Source organism: Ranitomeya imitator, chromosome 5 (genome assembly GCF_032444005.1).
Source record: "Ranitomeya imitator isolate aRanImi1 chromosome 5, aRanImi1.pri, whole genome shotgun sequence".
Classification (NCBI taxonomy): domain Eukaryota; kingdom Metazoa; phylum Chordata; class Amphibia; order Anura; family Dendrobatidae; genus Ranitomeya; species Ranitomeya imitator.
In genome coordinates this window covers 689,968,979-689,982,197 of record NC_091286.1, presented here as the reverse complement: position 1 = coordinate 689,982,197, position 13,219 = coordinate 689,968,979, and the positions used below count along the sequence as shown (strand labels likewise).

General features: G+C 45.1%; 1 protein-coding gene across 1 annotated transcript in view; it reads right to left on the bottom strand.

Moving 5' to 3' along the window:
- Window positions 1-13,219, bottom strand: part of SCARA5 (scavenger receptor class A member 5) — a 339,153-nt gene that overhangs the window by 174,358 nt on the left and 151,576 nt on the right. Inside the window, exon 4 of the mRNA XM_069728448.1 lies at window positions 3,223-3,897. Within this exon, the coding sequence (XP_069584549.1) occupies window positions 3,223-3,897 (675 nt within the window). The remainder of the gene's footprint in view (window positions 1-3,222; window positions 3,898-13,219) is intronic.

Here is a 13,219-nt window from a genome sequence, read left to right as displayed (position 1 = left end):
GACAGCTGGAGTACACATAAGGCTACGTTCACATTTGCGTTGTGCGATGTTGCGTCGGAGACGCAACGCACAACGCAAACAAAAACGCAACAAAACGCACGCTAAAACGCAGCGTTTTGCGACGCATGCGTCCTTTTTTGCCGAATTTTGGACGCAAAAAAAATGCAACTTGCTGTGTCCTCTGCGTCCTACGCTTGCGGCAGAAAAAACGCATGCGTCGCAAAACGTAGCACAATGCATGTCCATGCGCCTCCCCATGTTAAATATAGGGGCGCATGACGCATGCGTCGCCGCGGTTGCGCCCAACGCAACGCAAATGTGAACGTAGCCTAACCTGTCCACCCTAATACCCAGGAGGCACAGTGGCACATAGAGCCCGGGTCGTGATAGAGACCCTGTGAAAAGGCTTGAGTCACCTGTCATACGGGTTTATGTCCCACATTTAAGGATGACAGAGAGAACTGTGTGGACCTTGATAGAAGCCACAGGCAGCAAGGAACTACTCCAAAGCGCTGGTAGGAAGGCTTCTAACTCCACCTGGCAAAGGGGACTCTGAACTTGCTTCCAAGCCGGACGGACCCTGCCTGTCCTGTGATCTGGTGCCCTGGACTGTGGCTGCCTGAAGCCTTCAGTAAACCAGGTAAAGAGACTGCAAACCTGTGTCCTCCATTCTTTACTGCACCACTCACCATTCTCATCTATACACCTGTGGGAAGTTATACCATCTTAGCTGCCATAACATCACCCCAGAGGACCCCTTTAAGCAGCGTCGGTCCCCACTGAACGAATACCACAGGTGGCGTCACGAACACAAACTTTATTCCAACCCCTTTAAGGACATTCCCTTTTACTTGGGCGCCCAGGGCCAAGGACCGGGTTGCCGCCACCATGACATCCCCTTTAAGTACCGGACCAAGTATCGACTACCCCTAGGCCCTGGCGGGTGACTCACAGTAGTGCAGAATATGGGGAACCTGATATTTCCCTATGAAGCCCAGGCACAGGCTCAGCTTCATAGGAGTACAAAGATGGCTACCATTTCTTTAAGACTTGGCTTCCAGTGGTACCCAGCAACACCTTCTACCTGTGATGTGGCCGCCGATGGGACCCTGTGTTAAATATGTGATACGACCCTTTCTGGGTTAATAGACCTGGTGTCAGTCAACAACTGAGGGTGGGAGGGCACCTGTATTGAGGCTGAGGGCCACCCCCCACTTTATGAAAAGCCTAAAAAAAAGTCTGAGGGGGGTCACATGTTATCTGCTGTTCACTCGTAAAGTGGATCCAGAAGACATGGATCCAACTACAGCTAAACATTCCCATCTGGAGCCTGACACAACGCTGATAAGATCTTAGCACACCACCCGTACATGTTCGACAGCCCAGGGCTATAAACATTGGACACGTTTCACTGGACCTGACAAAGAGCCGAACCCCCCCCCCCAGAAAAGCAGCAACTACAAATCAGAAGACTGATTCCATCGCAAACTATACTTGAGTTTCCATTGCAGAAGTTTACATCTGAAGTGGTTGAGATGGAGGAATTGATTTGATTTCTATCTTGGAAAACGTCCTTTACTGCCCCAAAGGCAACTCGCTCTACAGTGTTCTCGTATGTGGGCTGGAAAGTTTTCGAAAAAATTCCCAGAGCTCGTAGTTGTAGCAACAGTATTGGCTGCTGGGACCTCTTTCTATCTGGGTTAGGTACATTCCCGAGATCAACAATCTGTAATGTTTATTCAGTGCTTTATATTTTCTCTCCCTTTCTCTACAGCTAAGATCAGAGCTGTGACATCCTCTCACTGTTCAGAATTACTCTAAAATGGCTGCTGCATTCCCTGTCTCGACTTTTATACATGCTATTATAGTCCCTCTTGATTAGCTGAGCTATAACATGGAATGTAATAGCATATTATGGAGAAGCTTGCCTGGCCACACTCTTGGTCAAGTGAGTCTTCTCTGGCTGAAGCTATATTCGTCATGCTGTAAAATGGTAGCAGTCATTTTGTGTGGTACATGTTAATTATTTAACAAGTTTGGCATATTCCTAATAATTCAACACAAATTAAATTTTCATCAAATCAATTTGCTTATCTCTAGCAAAAACTAGATTCCTGACTAATTATATCTCCACCTCGTATGAGGCATGTCGGTGGTATGAAATCGGAGGCATACGGTAACAATATAGGGCCATATGCAGAAGATACATTTTGAGGCCTTAGAAACAGAATCGTTTGTCACATTGACGTAGATTGAGATCGCTGTGATTTCCTGCTGCGAGAGGGGAAAAGAGAACTGCCCCAGTCCATGTTTAAGAAAAGTAATCTGACTATTTTTGCCTGGTTCGTTCCAAAAAGCTAAAGATAAAAAAACTAATGATATCGTTTACAGTACAGAAGTGGATTACATAATCTATGACCTCCATATCCTGGGCTGATTTCTTCTTCTCTCACTCTTACAATATCCATGTATGCGACCATGAAGATAGCTCTCCTCATTAGTCTGGATAGTCTTCTTCAGAAACTCATACAAGCCAGGTCTACATTGTCCACAATTGTAGGTTGACCACTCAGCAAACACATAAAGTAGAGGCCCTCATGCTAGAAACGTGTCTACGTATCTGGACCCCTTGCCTAAGATCTATTAACGTCTGCAAGTAGTTATGATCCATGAGATAAATTTGTATGGAGATCAATTAGTTTGATATGTCAAGGAACAACCACTGGGATTCACACTGATATCTAGAACTGAGGTCCCTCAACCCTATCATGCTCGAAAAGGTGGCCATCACAAAATAACATTGATCAGCTATCTGTAGGATAGGTAATAAATGTATGATGGGTGGGAATACAACTGCTTGGACCCTCCTTGATGAAGAGAACAGAGGAACTGAGTCTTCCGAGTGTAGTGCACCCATAAAAAGTGACTAGATTGGTGGCCACACATGCGTACAACCTCTATATTCACTTACGGCTCACAGGACCTCTGTTCTTATGATCAGTGGGGGGTTATAGAGGTTGGACCACCCATGATGAAACATTTATGACCCATTCTATTGATACGTGTTGAGAGTTCTACAGGTGATAACTTCTTTAGGTTAGAGAAAGAATGAAGAAGTGGCCATGCATGTAACTCCAAGAGCTGAGCACATGACCACCACACAGGAAATTCTCCATTTTCTGTCCGAGATCTTTAAGTAACCAACATAAGACAATGACCTACCTCTCAATACTGTGATGTTTTTTAAGGCTATCGAGTGCTCCCAGTCTTTGAGCCGCAGATCTTCGGTCACGTTATTGATAAGCGCCATCTCATGCTTTAGCTGCTGCTCCATCACTATATGAAGAAGTCTCGTCTTTCTGGTGTCTTCAGACACATTACTGATGAGACCTTGAAGCTCCTGTATCCTTGAATGATGGATCCCTATATCATAATAAAAAGTCCCATTCATAGCATTTAAGGTGACCATCAAGTCACCTAACTGCTCATTAAGTCCTTCAACTTTACTCGTCAACATCTTCAACATGGTGTCATGGTGACTCCATATATAATGACTAGTGTTAACTTCTGTAGATAGTCTATAGATATCTAAGTTGTGAGAGTCAGTGACCTGGTTTAGGCTAACGCCGAGACCTGAGACCATCGTGTCCGTCTTGGAGGCCAAGTCTTGGACACCATTGAGGTTTCGCTCAAGTTTCTGTAAGGATTCTGTCAACTGAAACAATGAGTCTGTGTGGTTCTGGAAAAGGTCCTGCAGCTTCCAGATATGGTCCATAAAGTCTCCCTTGAAGGTGAGTTGCATGAGCTTAAATTGAAGATCCCTGTAGCTCTCGTTCAGACGATTGACATTGCTCGTTAACACCTTCAGATCTTCTGGAGCGCTTTGAGGTCTTGATACTAAAGCAAAGAAGAAACAAAGGCATGAAGAGCAATGATGGAAATCATACAAACAGAAACTGAACACAGAGCTCCAGATCCCCTGCAGAGACATCGGGCTACCTGATAAACTCTGGCAACCAGCAGCCTGCACTGGCGGGAGCTAATGAGCTTTCTGAAGACAATGAATAAAAAGCAAATAATAACAACAATATTAATACCAATTTAATAAAACACGATTGATTAAAGGGGCTTTTTGCTATCTGGGACATTTCTGCCATAAGGGACCGAATCTCCAAGACTGTCCTACATGTTTCAATCAGGTTGTCCTGACCCAACCTCACATTAGCATTGTGGCATGGCACTAGTATGGGAAAAGTATGTGAACCCTGGCCGTCATCCACGCCATGTTGAGGTCCTGAGAGTCTACTATTCACAGTATCCTGTTGGGTCAGCAGGGAAGCTGGCCGCCTTCTGGATGTTTACTTGTCCTTCATGTGATACTGATCCCTGGGGTACAGAGCTCATCAGATCCCCAATCAATAGCGCATCATGGCGTCCGAACATCTGACGTTACTACTTCTACTTTGTTGTGAAGCCAACTGGATCAGGTTATTTAAGTTGAGAGAGAAAAAACACTTAAGAAAGGAAGAAAAGGCGAAATTCCTCAGAAACAAGGTCTGACCTAATACAAAGCAGGAGTCACGGGCCTGGCCTCGCTCCAGACACAATTAATGTATATCTTCTGTAGAGGATGATGAGATTTATACTACAGTCTTCCCGGCCCCACTGATTTATTTGGGCCTGTCAGTGCCGGCCGGCTCTGGGCGTCCCGGATCCTGCATGTTATCCCCCATCCTACACGCTTCCTATAGAAGGCGATGCGTATGTCCTGCAGGGCAACATAGGGGGAATCAGCCAATGTCAGGTGGTCGGGGGTCAGATCTAACATGGCTGTAAGAGAATGAAAAAAAGCCTGATCTCAGCTGAACGAGGATCCCGTCCATGAACCAAGACCCCAATGCCGATCCTATGCTTCAGGGTTGCTACTTCTGTGTCTTAGGGTGACAGGGATTCTTCTAATTACCATTACAGAGCCTAGGTCCAGGGTCTAGTGATCAACACGTAGACTATCAAGGGAGCCATGGGCAAAACTACCAGGCTGGCAGGCACAGCAGAAATCCTTATACTGTGGCATCACTGTTTGCATTATCCCTGTACTGTGACATCACTATGTGTATTATCCCTGTACTGTGACATCACTGTGTGCATTATTCCTGTACTGTGACATCACTGTGTGTATTATCCCTGTACTGTGACATCACTGTGTGTATTATCCCTGTACTGTGACATCACTGTGTGTATTATCCCTGTACTGTGACATCACTGTGTATTATCCCTGTACTGTGACATCACTGTGTGCATTATCCCTGTACTGAGACATCACTGTGTGCATTATCTCTGTACTGTGACTTCAATGTGTATATTATCCCTGTGCTGTGACATCACTGTGTGCATTATCCCTGTACTGAGACATCACTGTGTATTATCCCTGTACTGTGACATCACTGTGTATATTATCCCTGTACTGAGACATCACTGTGTGCATTATCCCTGTACTGAAACATCACTGTGTGTATTATCCCTGTACTGTAACATCACTGTGTGTATTATCCATGTACTGTGACATCACTGTGTGTATTATCCCTGTACTGTGACATCACTGTGTATATTATCCCTGTACTGAGACATCACTGTGTGAATTATCCCTGTTCCGTGACATCACTGTGTGCATTATCCCTGTATTGTGACTTCACTGTGTATATTACCCTGTACTGAGACATCACTGTGTGTATTATCCCTGTTCCGTGACATCACTGTGTGCATTATCCCTGTACTGTGACATCACTGTGTGCATTATCCCTGTACTGTGACATCACTGTGTGTATTATCCCTGTACTGTGACATCACTGTGTATATTATCCCTGTACTGTGACATCACTGTGTGTATTATCCCTGTACTGTGACATCACTGTGTATATTATCCCTGTACTGTGACATCACTGTGTATATTATTCCTGTACTGTGACATCACTGTGTTTATTATCTCTGTACTGTGACATCACTGTGTGTATTATCCCTGTACTGTGACATCACTGTGTATATTATCCCTGTACTATGACATCACTGTGTGTATTATCCCTGTACTGTGACATCACTGTGTGTATTATCCCTGTACTGTGACATCACTGTGTGTATTATCCCTGTACTGTGACATCACTGTGTATATTATCCCTGTACTGTGACATCACTGTGTGTATTATCTCTGTACTGTGACATCACTGTGTGTGTTATCCCTGTACTGTGACATCACTGTGTGTATTATCTCTGTACTGTGACATCACTGTGTGTATTATCTCTGTACTGTGACATCACTGTGTGTATTATCTCTGTACTGTGACATCACTGTGTGTATTATCTGTTGTGAATTCTGTGGCTGAGTTCACTCCTGTGGTCATAAGTGGTACTGCAGCTTCTGAGCTTCCTCCCTCAGGTGTTCTGGTGAGCTCGTTGGCTGCTTTGTTATTTAACTCCACCTGATTCTGTCTTCCTTGCTCCTTGTCAATGTTCCAGTGTTGGATCTGAGCTTCTGGATCTTTCCTGTGGCCTGCTGCTCTGCTTGGATAAGTGTTTCTTTGCTTTTGTTGCTACTTTTTCTGTCCAGCTTGTCTATTCGTTTTTGCTGGAAGCTCTGAGACGCAAAGGGTGCACCGCCGTGCCGTTAGTTCGGCACGGTGGGTCTTTTTGCCCCCTTTGCGTGGTTTTTTGCTTTAGGGTTTCTTGTAGACTGCAAAGTTCTCTTTGCTATCCTCGCTCTATCTAGAATATCGGGCCTCACTTTGCTGAATCTATTTCATCCCTACGTTTGTCTTTTCATCTTGCTAACAGTCATTATATGTGGGGGGCTGCCTTTTCCTTTGGGGTATTTCTCTGAGGCAAGTCAGGCTTGTTTTTCTATCTTCAGGCTAGTCAGCTCCTCAGGCTGTGCCGAGTTGCATAGGTAGTGACAGGCGCAATCCACAGCTGCCTTTAGTTGTGTTTAGGATAGATTCAGGTATTGCGGTCTACAGAGATTCCACGTCTCAGAGCTCGTTCTATTGTTTTTGGGTTATTATCAAATCACTGTATGTGCTCTGATTGCTGGCACACTGTGTCACTGGATTGCCTACATAACAGTACAAGGAGCCAACCTAATGATTCTCAATAGAGGGAAAAAAGAGGTTCTGACATCATTTTTTTTTCTCAGCTCTGTGTTCAGTCTTTTTTTTCCCCTAGACATTTGGGTGTTTCAGGACACAGGTGTGGACATGGATATTCAGGATCTGTGCTCTTCAATGGATAATCTCGTTACAAATGTACAAAGGATTCAAGATACTATTGATCAGAAATCTATGTTAGAACCAAGAATTCCTATTCCTGATTTGTTTTTTGGTGATAGAACTAAGTTTCTTAATTTCAAAAATAATTGTAAGCTATTTCTGGCCTTGAAACCTCATTCTTCTGGTAATCCTATTCAACAGGTTTTGATTATTATTTCTTTTTTGCGCGGCGACCCTCAGGACTGGGCATTTTCTCTTGCGCCAGGAGACCCTGCATTGAGTAATGTAAATGCGTTTTTCCTGGCGCTCGGATTGCTTTACGATGAGCCTAATTCAGTGGATCAGGCTGAGAAAAATTTGCTGGCTTTGTGCCAGGGTCAGGATGATATAGAAGTATATTGTCAGAAATTTAGGAAGTGGTCTGTACTCACTCTGTGGAATGAATCTGCGCTGGCAGCTTTGTTCAGAAAGGGTCTCTCTGAGGCTCTTAAGGATGTCATGGTGGGTTTTCCTATGCCTGCTGGTTTGAATGAGTCTATGTCTTTGGCCATTCAGATCGGTCGACGCTTGCGCGAGCGTAAATCTGTGCACCATTTGGCGGTATTGTCTAAGATTAAACCTGAGCCTATGCAGTGCGATAGGACTATGACTAGAGTTGAACGGCAGGAATACAGACGTCTGAATGGTCTGTGTTTCTACTGTGGTGATTCCACTCATGCTATTTCTGATTGTCCTAAGCGCACTAAGCGGTCCGCTAGGTCTGCCGTCATTGGTACTGTACAATCCAAATTCCTTCTGTCCATTACCTTGATATGCTCTTTGTCATCGTATTCTGTCATGGCGTTTGTGGATTCAGGCGCTGCCCTGAATCTGATGGATTTGGATTATGCTAAACGTTGTGGGTTTTTCTTGGAGCCTTTGCGGTGTCCTATTCCATTGAGAGGTATTGATGCTACACCTTTGGCCAAGAATAAACCTCAATACTGGGCCCAGCTGACCATGTGCATGGCTCCTGCACATCAGGAAGTTATTCGCTTTCTGGTGTTGCATAATCTGCATGATGTGGTCGTGTTGGGGTTGCCATGGCTGCAAACCCATAATACAGTATTGGATTGGAACTCTATGTCAGTATCCAGCTGGGGTTGTCAGGGGGTACATGGTGATGTTCCATTTTTGTCTATTTCGTCATCCACTCCTTCTGAGGTCCCAGAGTTCTTGTCTGATTATCAGGATGTATTTGAAGAGCCCAAGTCCGATGCCCTATCTCCGCATAGGGATTGTGATTGTGCTATCAATTTGATTCCTGGTAGTAAATTCCCTAAAGGTCGATTATTTAATTTATCTGTGCCTGAACACTCCGCTATGCGCAGTTATGTGAAGGAATCCCTGGAGAAGGGACATATTCGCCCATCGTCATCACCACTGGGAGCAGGGTTCTTTTTTGTAGCCAAGAAGGATGGTTCGCTGAGACCATGTATTGATTACCGCCTTCTTAATAAGATCACTGTTAAATTTCAGTATCCCTTGCCATTGTTATCTGACTTGTTTGCTCGGATTAAGGGGGCTAGTTGGTTCACTAAGATAGATCTTCGTGGTGCGTATAATCTGGTGAGAATCAGGCAAGGAGATGAATGGAAAACTGCATTTAATACGCCCGAGGGTCATTTTGAGTATCTAGTGATGCCGTTCGGACTTGCCAATGCTCCATCTGTGTTTCAGTCTTTTATGCATGACATCTTCCGTGAGTATCTGGATAAATTCCTGATTGTTTACTTGGATGACATTTTGATCTTCTCAGATGATTGGGACTCTCATGTGAAGCAGGTCAGAATGGTTTTCCAGGTCCTGCGTGCTAATTCTTTGTTTGTGAAGGGATCAAAGTGTCTGTTCGGTGTGCAGAAAGTTTCATTTTTGGGGTTCATCTTTTCCCCTTCTACTATCGAGATGGATCCGGTTAAGGTCCAAGCCATCCAGGATTGGACTCAGCCGACATCTCTGAAAAGTCTGCAAAAGTTCCTGGGCTTTGCTAATTTTTATCGTCGCTTCATCTGTAATTTTTCTAGCATTGCCAAACCATTGACCGATTTGACCAAGAAGGGTGCTGATTTGGTTAATTGGTCTTCTGCTGCTGTGGAAGCTTTTCAGGAGTTGAAGCATCGTTTTTGTTCTGCCCCTGTGTTGTGTCAACCAGATGTTTCTCTTCCGTTCCAGGTCGAGGTTGATGCTTCTGAGATTGGAGCAGGGGCGGTTTTATCACAGAGAGGTTCTGGTTGCTCAGTGTTGAAACCATGTGCTTTCTTTTCCAGGAAGTTTTCGGCTGCTGAGCGTAATTATGATGTGGGCAACCGAGAGTTGCTGGCCATGAAGTGGGCATTCGAGGAATGGCGTCATTGGCTTGAAGGAGCTAAGCATCGCGTGGTGGTATTGACTGATCATAAGAACCTTACTTATCTCGAGTCTGCCAAGCGCTTGAATCCTAGACAGGCCCGTTGGTCGTTATTTTTTGCCCGCTTCGATTTTGTGATTTCGTACCTTCCGGGCTCTAAAAATGTGAAGGCGGATGCTCTGTCTAGGAGTTTTGTGCCCGACTCTCCGGGTTCATCTGAGCCGGCGAGTATCCTCAAGGAAGGAGTCATTGTGTCTGCCATCTCCCCTGATTTGCGGCGAGTGTTGCAAAAATTTCAGGCGAATAAACCTGATCGTTGTCCGGCGGAGAAACTGTTCGTCCCTGATAGGTGGACTACTAAAGTTATCTCTGAACTTCATTGTTCGGTGTTGGCTGGTCATCCTGGAATATTTGGTACCAGAGAGTTAGTGGCTAGATCCTTCTGGTGGCCATCTCTGTCACGGGATGTACGTACTTTTGTGCAGTCCTGTGGGATTTGTGCTAGGGCTAAGCCCTGCTGTTCACGTGCCAGTGGGTTGCTTTTGCCCTTGCCAGTCCCAAAGAGGCCTTGGACACATATTTCGATGGATTTCATTTCTGACCTTCCCGTTTCTCAAAAGATGTCAGTCATTTGGGTGGTCTGTGATCGCTTTTCTAAAATGGTCCATCTGGTGCCCTTGGTTAAATTGCCTTCCTCCTCTGATTTGGTGCCTTTGTTCTTCCAGCATGTGGTTCGTTTGCATGGCATTCCTGAGAATATTGTTTCTGACAGAGGTTCCCAGTTTGTTTCGAGGTTTTGGCGAGCCTTTTGTGGCAGGATGGGCATTGACCTGTCTTTTTCCTCGGCTTTCCATCCTCAGACTAATGGCCAGACCGAACGAACCAATCAGACCTTGGAGACATATCTGAGATGTTTTGTTTCTGCAGACAAGGATGATTGGGTGTCCTTTTTGCCGTTGGCTGAGTTCGCCCTTAATAATCGGGCCAGCTCGGCTACCTTGGTCTCTCCATTTTTCTGCAATTCTGGTTTCCATCCTCGTTTCTCTTCAGGACAGGTTGAGTCTTCGGACTGTCCTGGTGTGGATTCTGTGGTGGACAGGTTGCAGCAGATCTGGACTCAGGTAGTGGACAATTTGGCCTTGTCCCAGGAGAAGGCTCAACTTTTCGCTAATCGCAGACGCCGTGTGGGTCCCCGACTTCGTGTTGGGGATCTGGTTTGGTTGTCTTCTCGTCATATTCCTATGAAGGTTTCCTCTCCTAAATTTAAACCTCGTTTTATTGGTCCGTATAGGATTTCTGAGATTCTCAATCCTGTGTCTTTTCGTCTGACCCTCCCAGACTCCTTTTCCATACATAATGTATTCCATAGGTCGTTGTTGCGGAGATACGTGGCACCTATGGTTCCATCTGTTGAACCTCCTGCCCCGGTTTTGGTGGAGGGGGAATTGGAGTATATTGTGGAGAAAATTTTGGATTCTCGTGTTTCTAGACGGAAACTCCAGTATCTGGTTAAATGGAAGGGTTATGCTCAGGAAGATAATTCCTGGGTTTTTGCCTCTGATGTCCATGCTCCAGATCTTGTTCGTGCCTTTCATGTGGCTCATCCTGGTCGGCCTGGGGGCTTTGGTGAGGGTTCGGTGACCCCTCCTCAAGGGGGGGGGGGGTACTGTTGTGAATTCTGTGGCTGAGTTCACTCCTGTGGTCATAAGTGGTACTGCAGCTTCTGAGCTTCCTCCCTCAGGTGTTCTGGTGAGCTCGTTGGCTGCTTTGTTATTTAACTCCACCTGATTCTGTCTTCCTTGCTCCTTGTCAATGTTCCAGTGTTGGACCTGAGCTTCTGGATCTTTCCTGTGGCCTGCTGCTCTGCTTAGATAAGTGTTTCTTTGCTTTTGTTGCTACTTTTTCTGTCCAGCTTGTCTATTCGTTTTTGCTGGAAGCTCTGAGACGCAAAGGGTGCACCGCCGTGCCGTTAGTTCGGCACGGTGGGTCTTTTTGCCCCCTTTGCATGGTTTTTTGCTTTAGGGTTTTTTGTAGACTGCAAAGTTCTCTTTGCTATCCTCGCTCTATCTAGAATATCGGGCCTCACTTTGCTGAATCTATTTCATCCCTACGTTTGTCTTTTCATCTTGCTAACAGTCATTATATGTGGGGGGCTGCCTTTTCCTTTGGGGTATTTCTCTGAGGCAAGTCAGGCTTGTTTTTCTATCTTCAGGCTAGTCAGCTCCTCAGGCTGTGCCGAGTTGCATAGGTAGTGACAGGCGCAATCCACAGCTGCCTTTAGTTGTGTTTAGGATAGGTTCAGGTATTGCGGTCTACAGAGATTCCACGTCTCAGAGCTCGTTCTATTGTTTTTGGGTTATTATCAAATCACTGTATGTGCTCTGATTGCTGGCACACTGTGTCACTGGATTGCCTACATAACAATTATCCCTGTACTGTGACATCACTGTGTGTATTATCCCTGTACCGTGACATCGCTGTGTCCATTATCCCTGTACTGTGACATCACTGTGTGGATTATGCCTATATTATGACATCATATCACTGGGTGGGTAATGCCTATGCTGTGACATTAGTTTGCATATTATATAGATAGGAGATAACTCTTTTTGGGGGGAATAACTCTTTAATAAAGGTCATTATACTAATGACTAGATGGTGGCCCGAGTCTAACGCATCGGGTATTCTACAATATGTATGTATGTAGCAGCCACATAGTATATAGAACAGGCCACGTAGTATATAGGAGCCATATAGTATATAGCAGACAATTACTACATGGCCTGTGCTATATACTATGTGGCTGCTATATACATACATATTGTAGAATACCCGATATGTTAATACAGGCCACGCAATATATAACAGTGGCGACGCAGTATATAACACAGCCACGTACTATATAACACAAGCCACGCAGTATATAGCAGCCACGCAGTATATAACACAGGCGACGTACTATATATAACACAGGCCATGCAGTATATAACACTGGCCACGTAATATATAGCAGCCACGTAGTATATAACAGTGGCCACATAATATATAGCACAGCCCACGCAGTACATAACACAGCCCACATAGTATATATTAACACTATAGTAGTATATAGCAGCCACGCGGTATCTAACACAGCCCACATAGTATACAGCAGTGTGGGCACCATATCCCTGTTAAAAAAATAATTAAAATAAAAAAATAGTTATATACTCACCCCTGGGATCCACCGAAGCTCTGGCGATATGCGCGCGGCTGCCGCCATCTTCCGTTCCCAGGATTCATTGTGAAATTACCCAGATGACTTAGTGGTCTCGCGAGACTGCTAAGTGTTCTGGGTAATTTCGCAATGCATCGCCGAGAATGGAAGATGGCGGCCGGCGCGAGCTGATCGTCGGACAACGGAAGGTGAGAATAGCAGGTTTCTTGGTTTTTTATTATTTTTAAAATTACATTTTTTACTATTGATGCCGCATAAGCAGCATCAATAGTAAAAAGTTGGGGACACACAGGGTTAATAGCAGTGGTAACGGAGTGCGGTACCCACGGCATAACGCGGTCCGTTACCGCCGTCATTTAC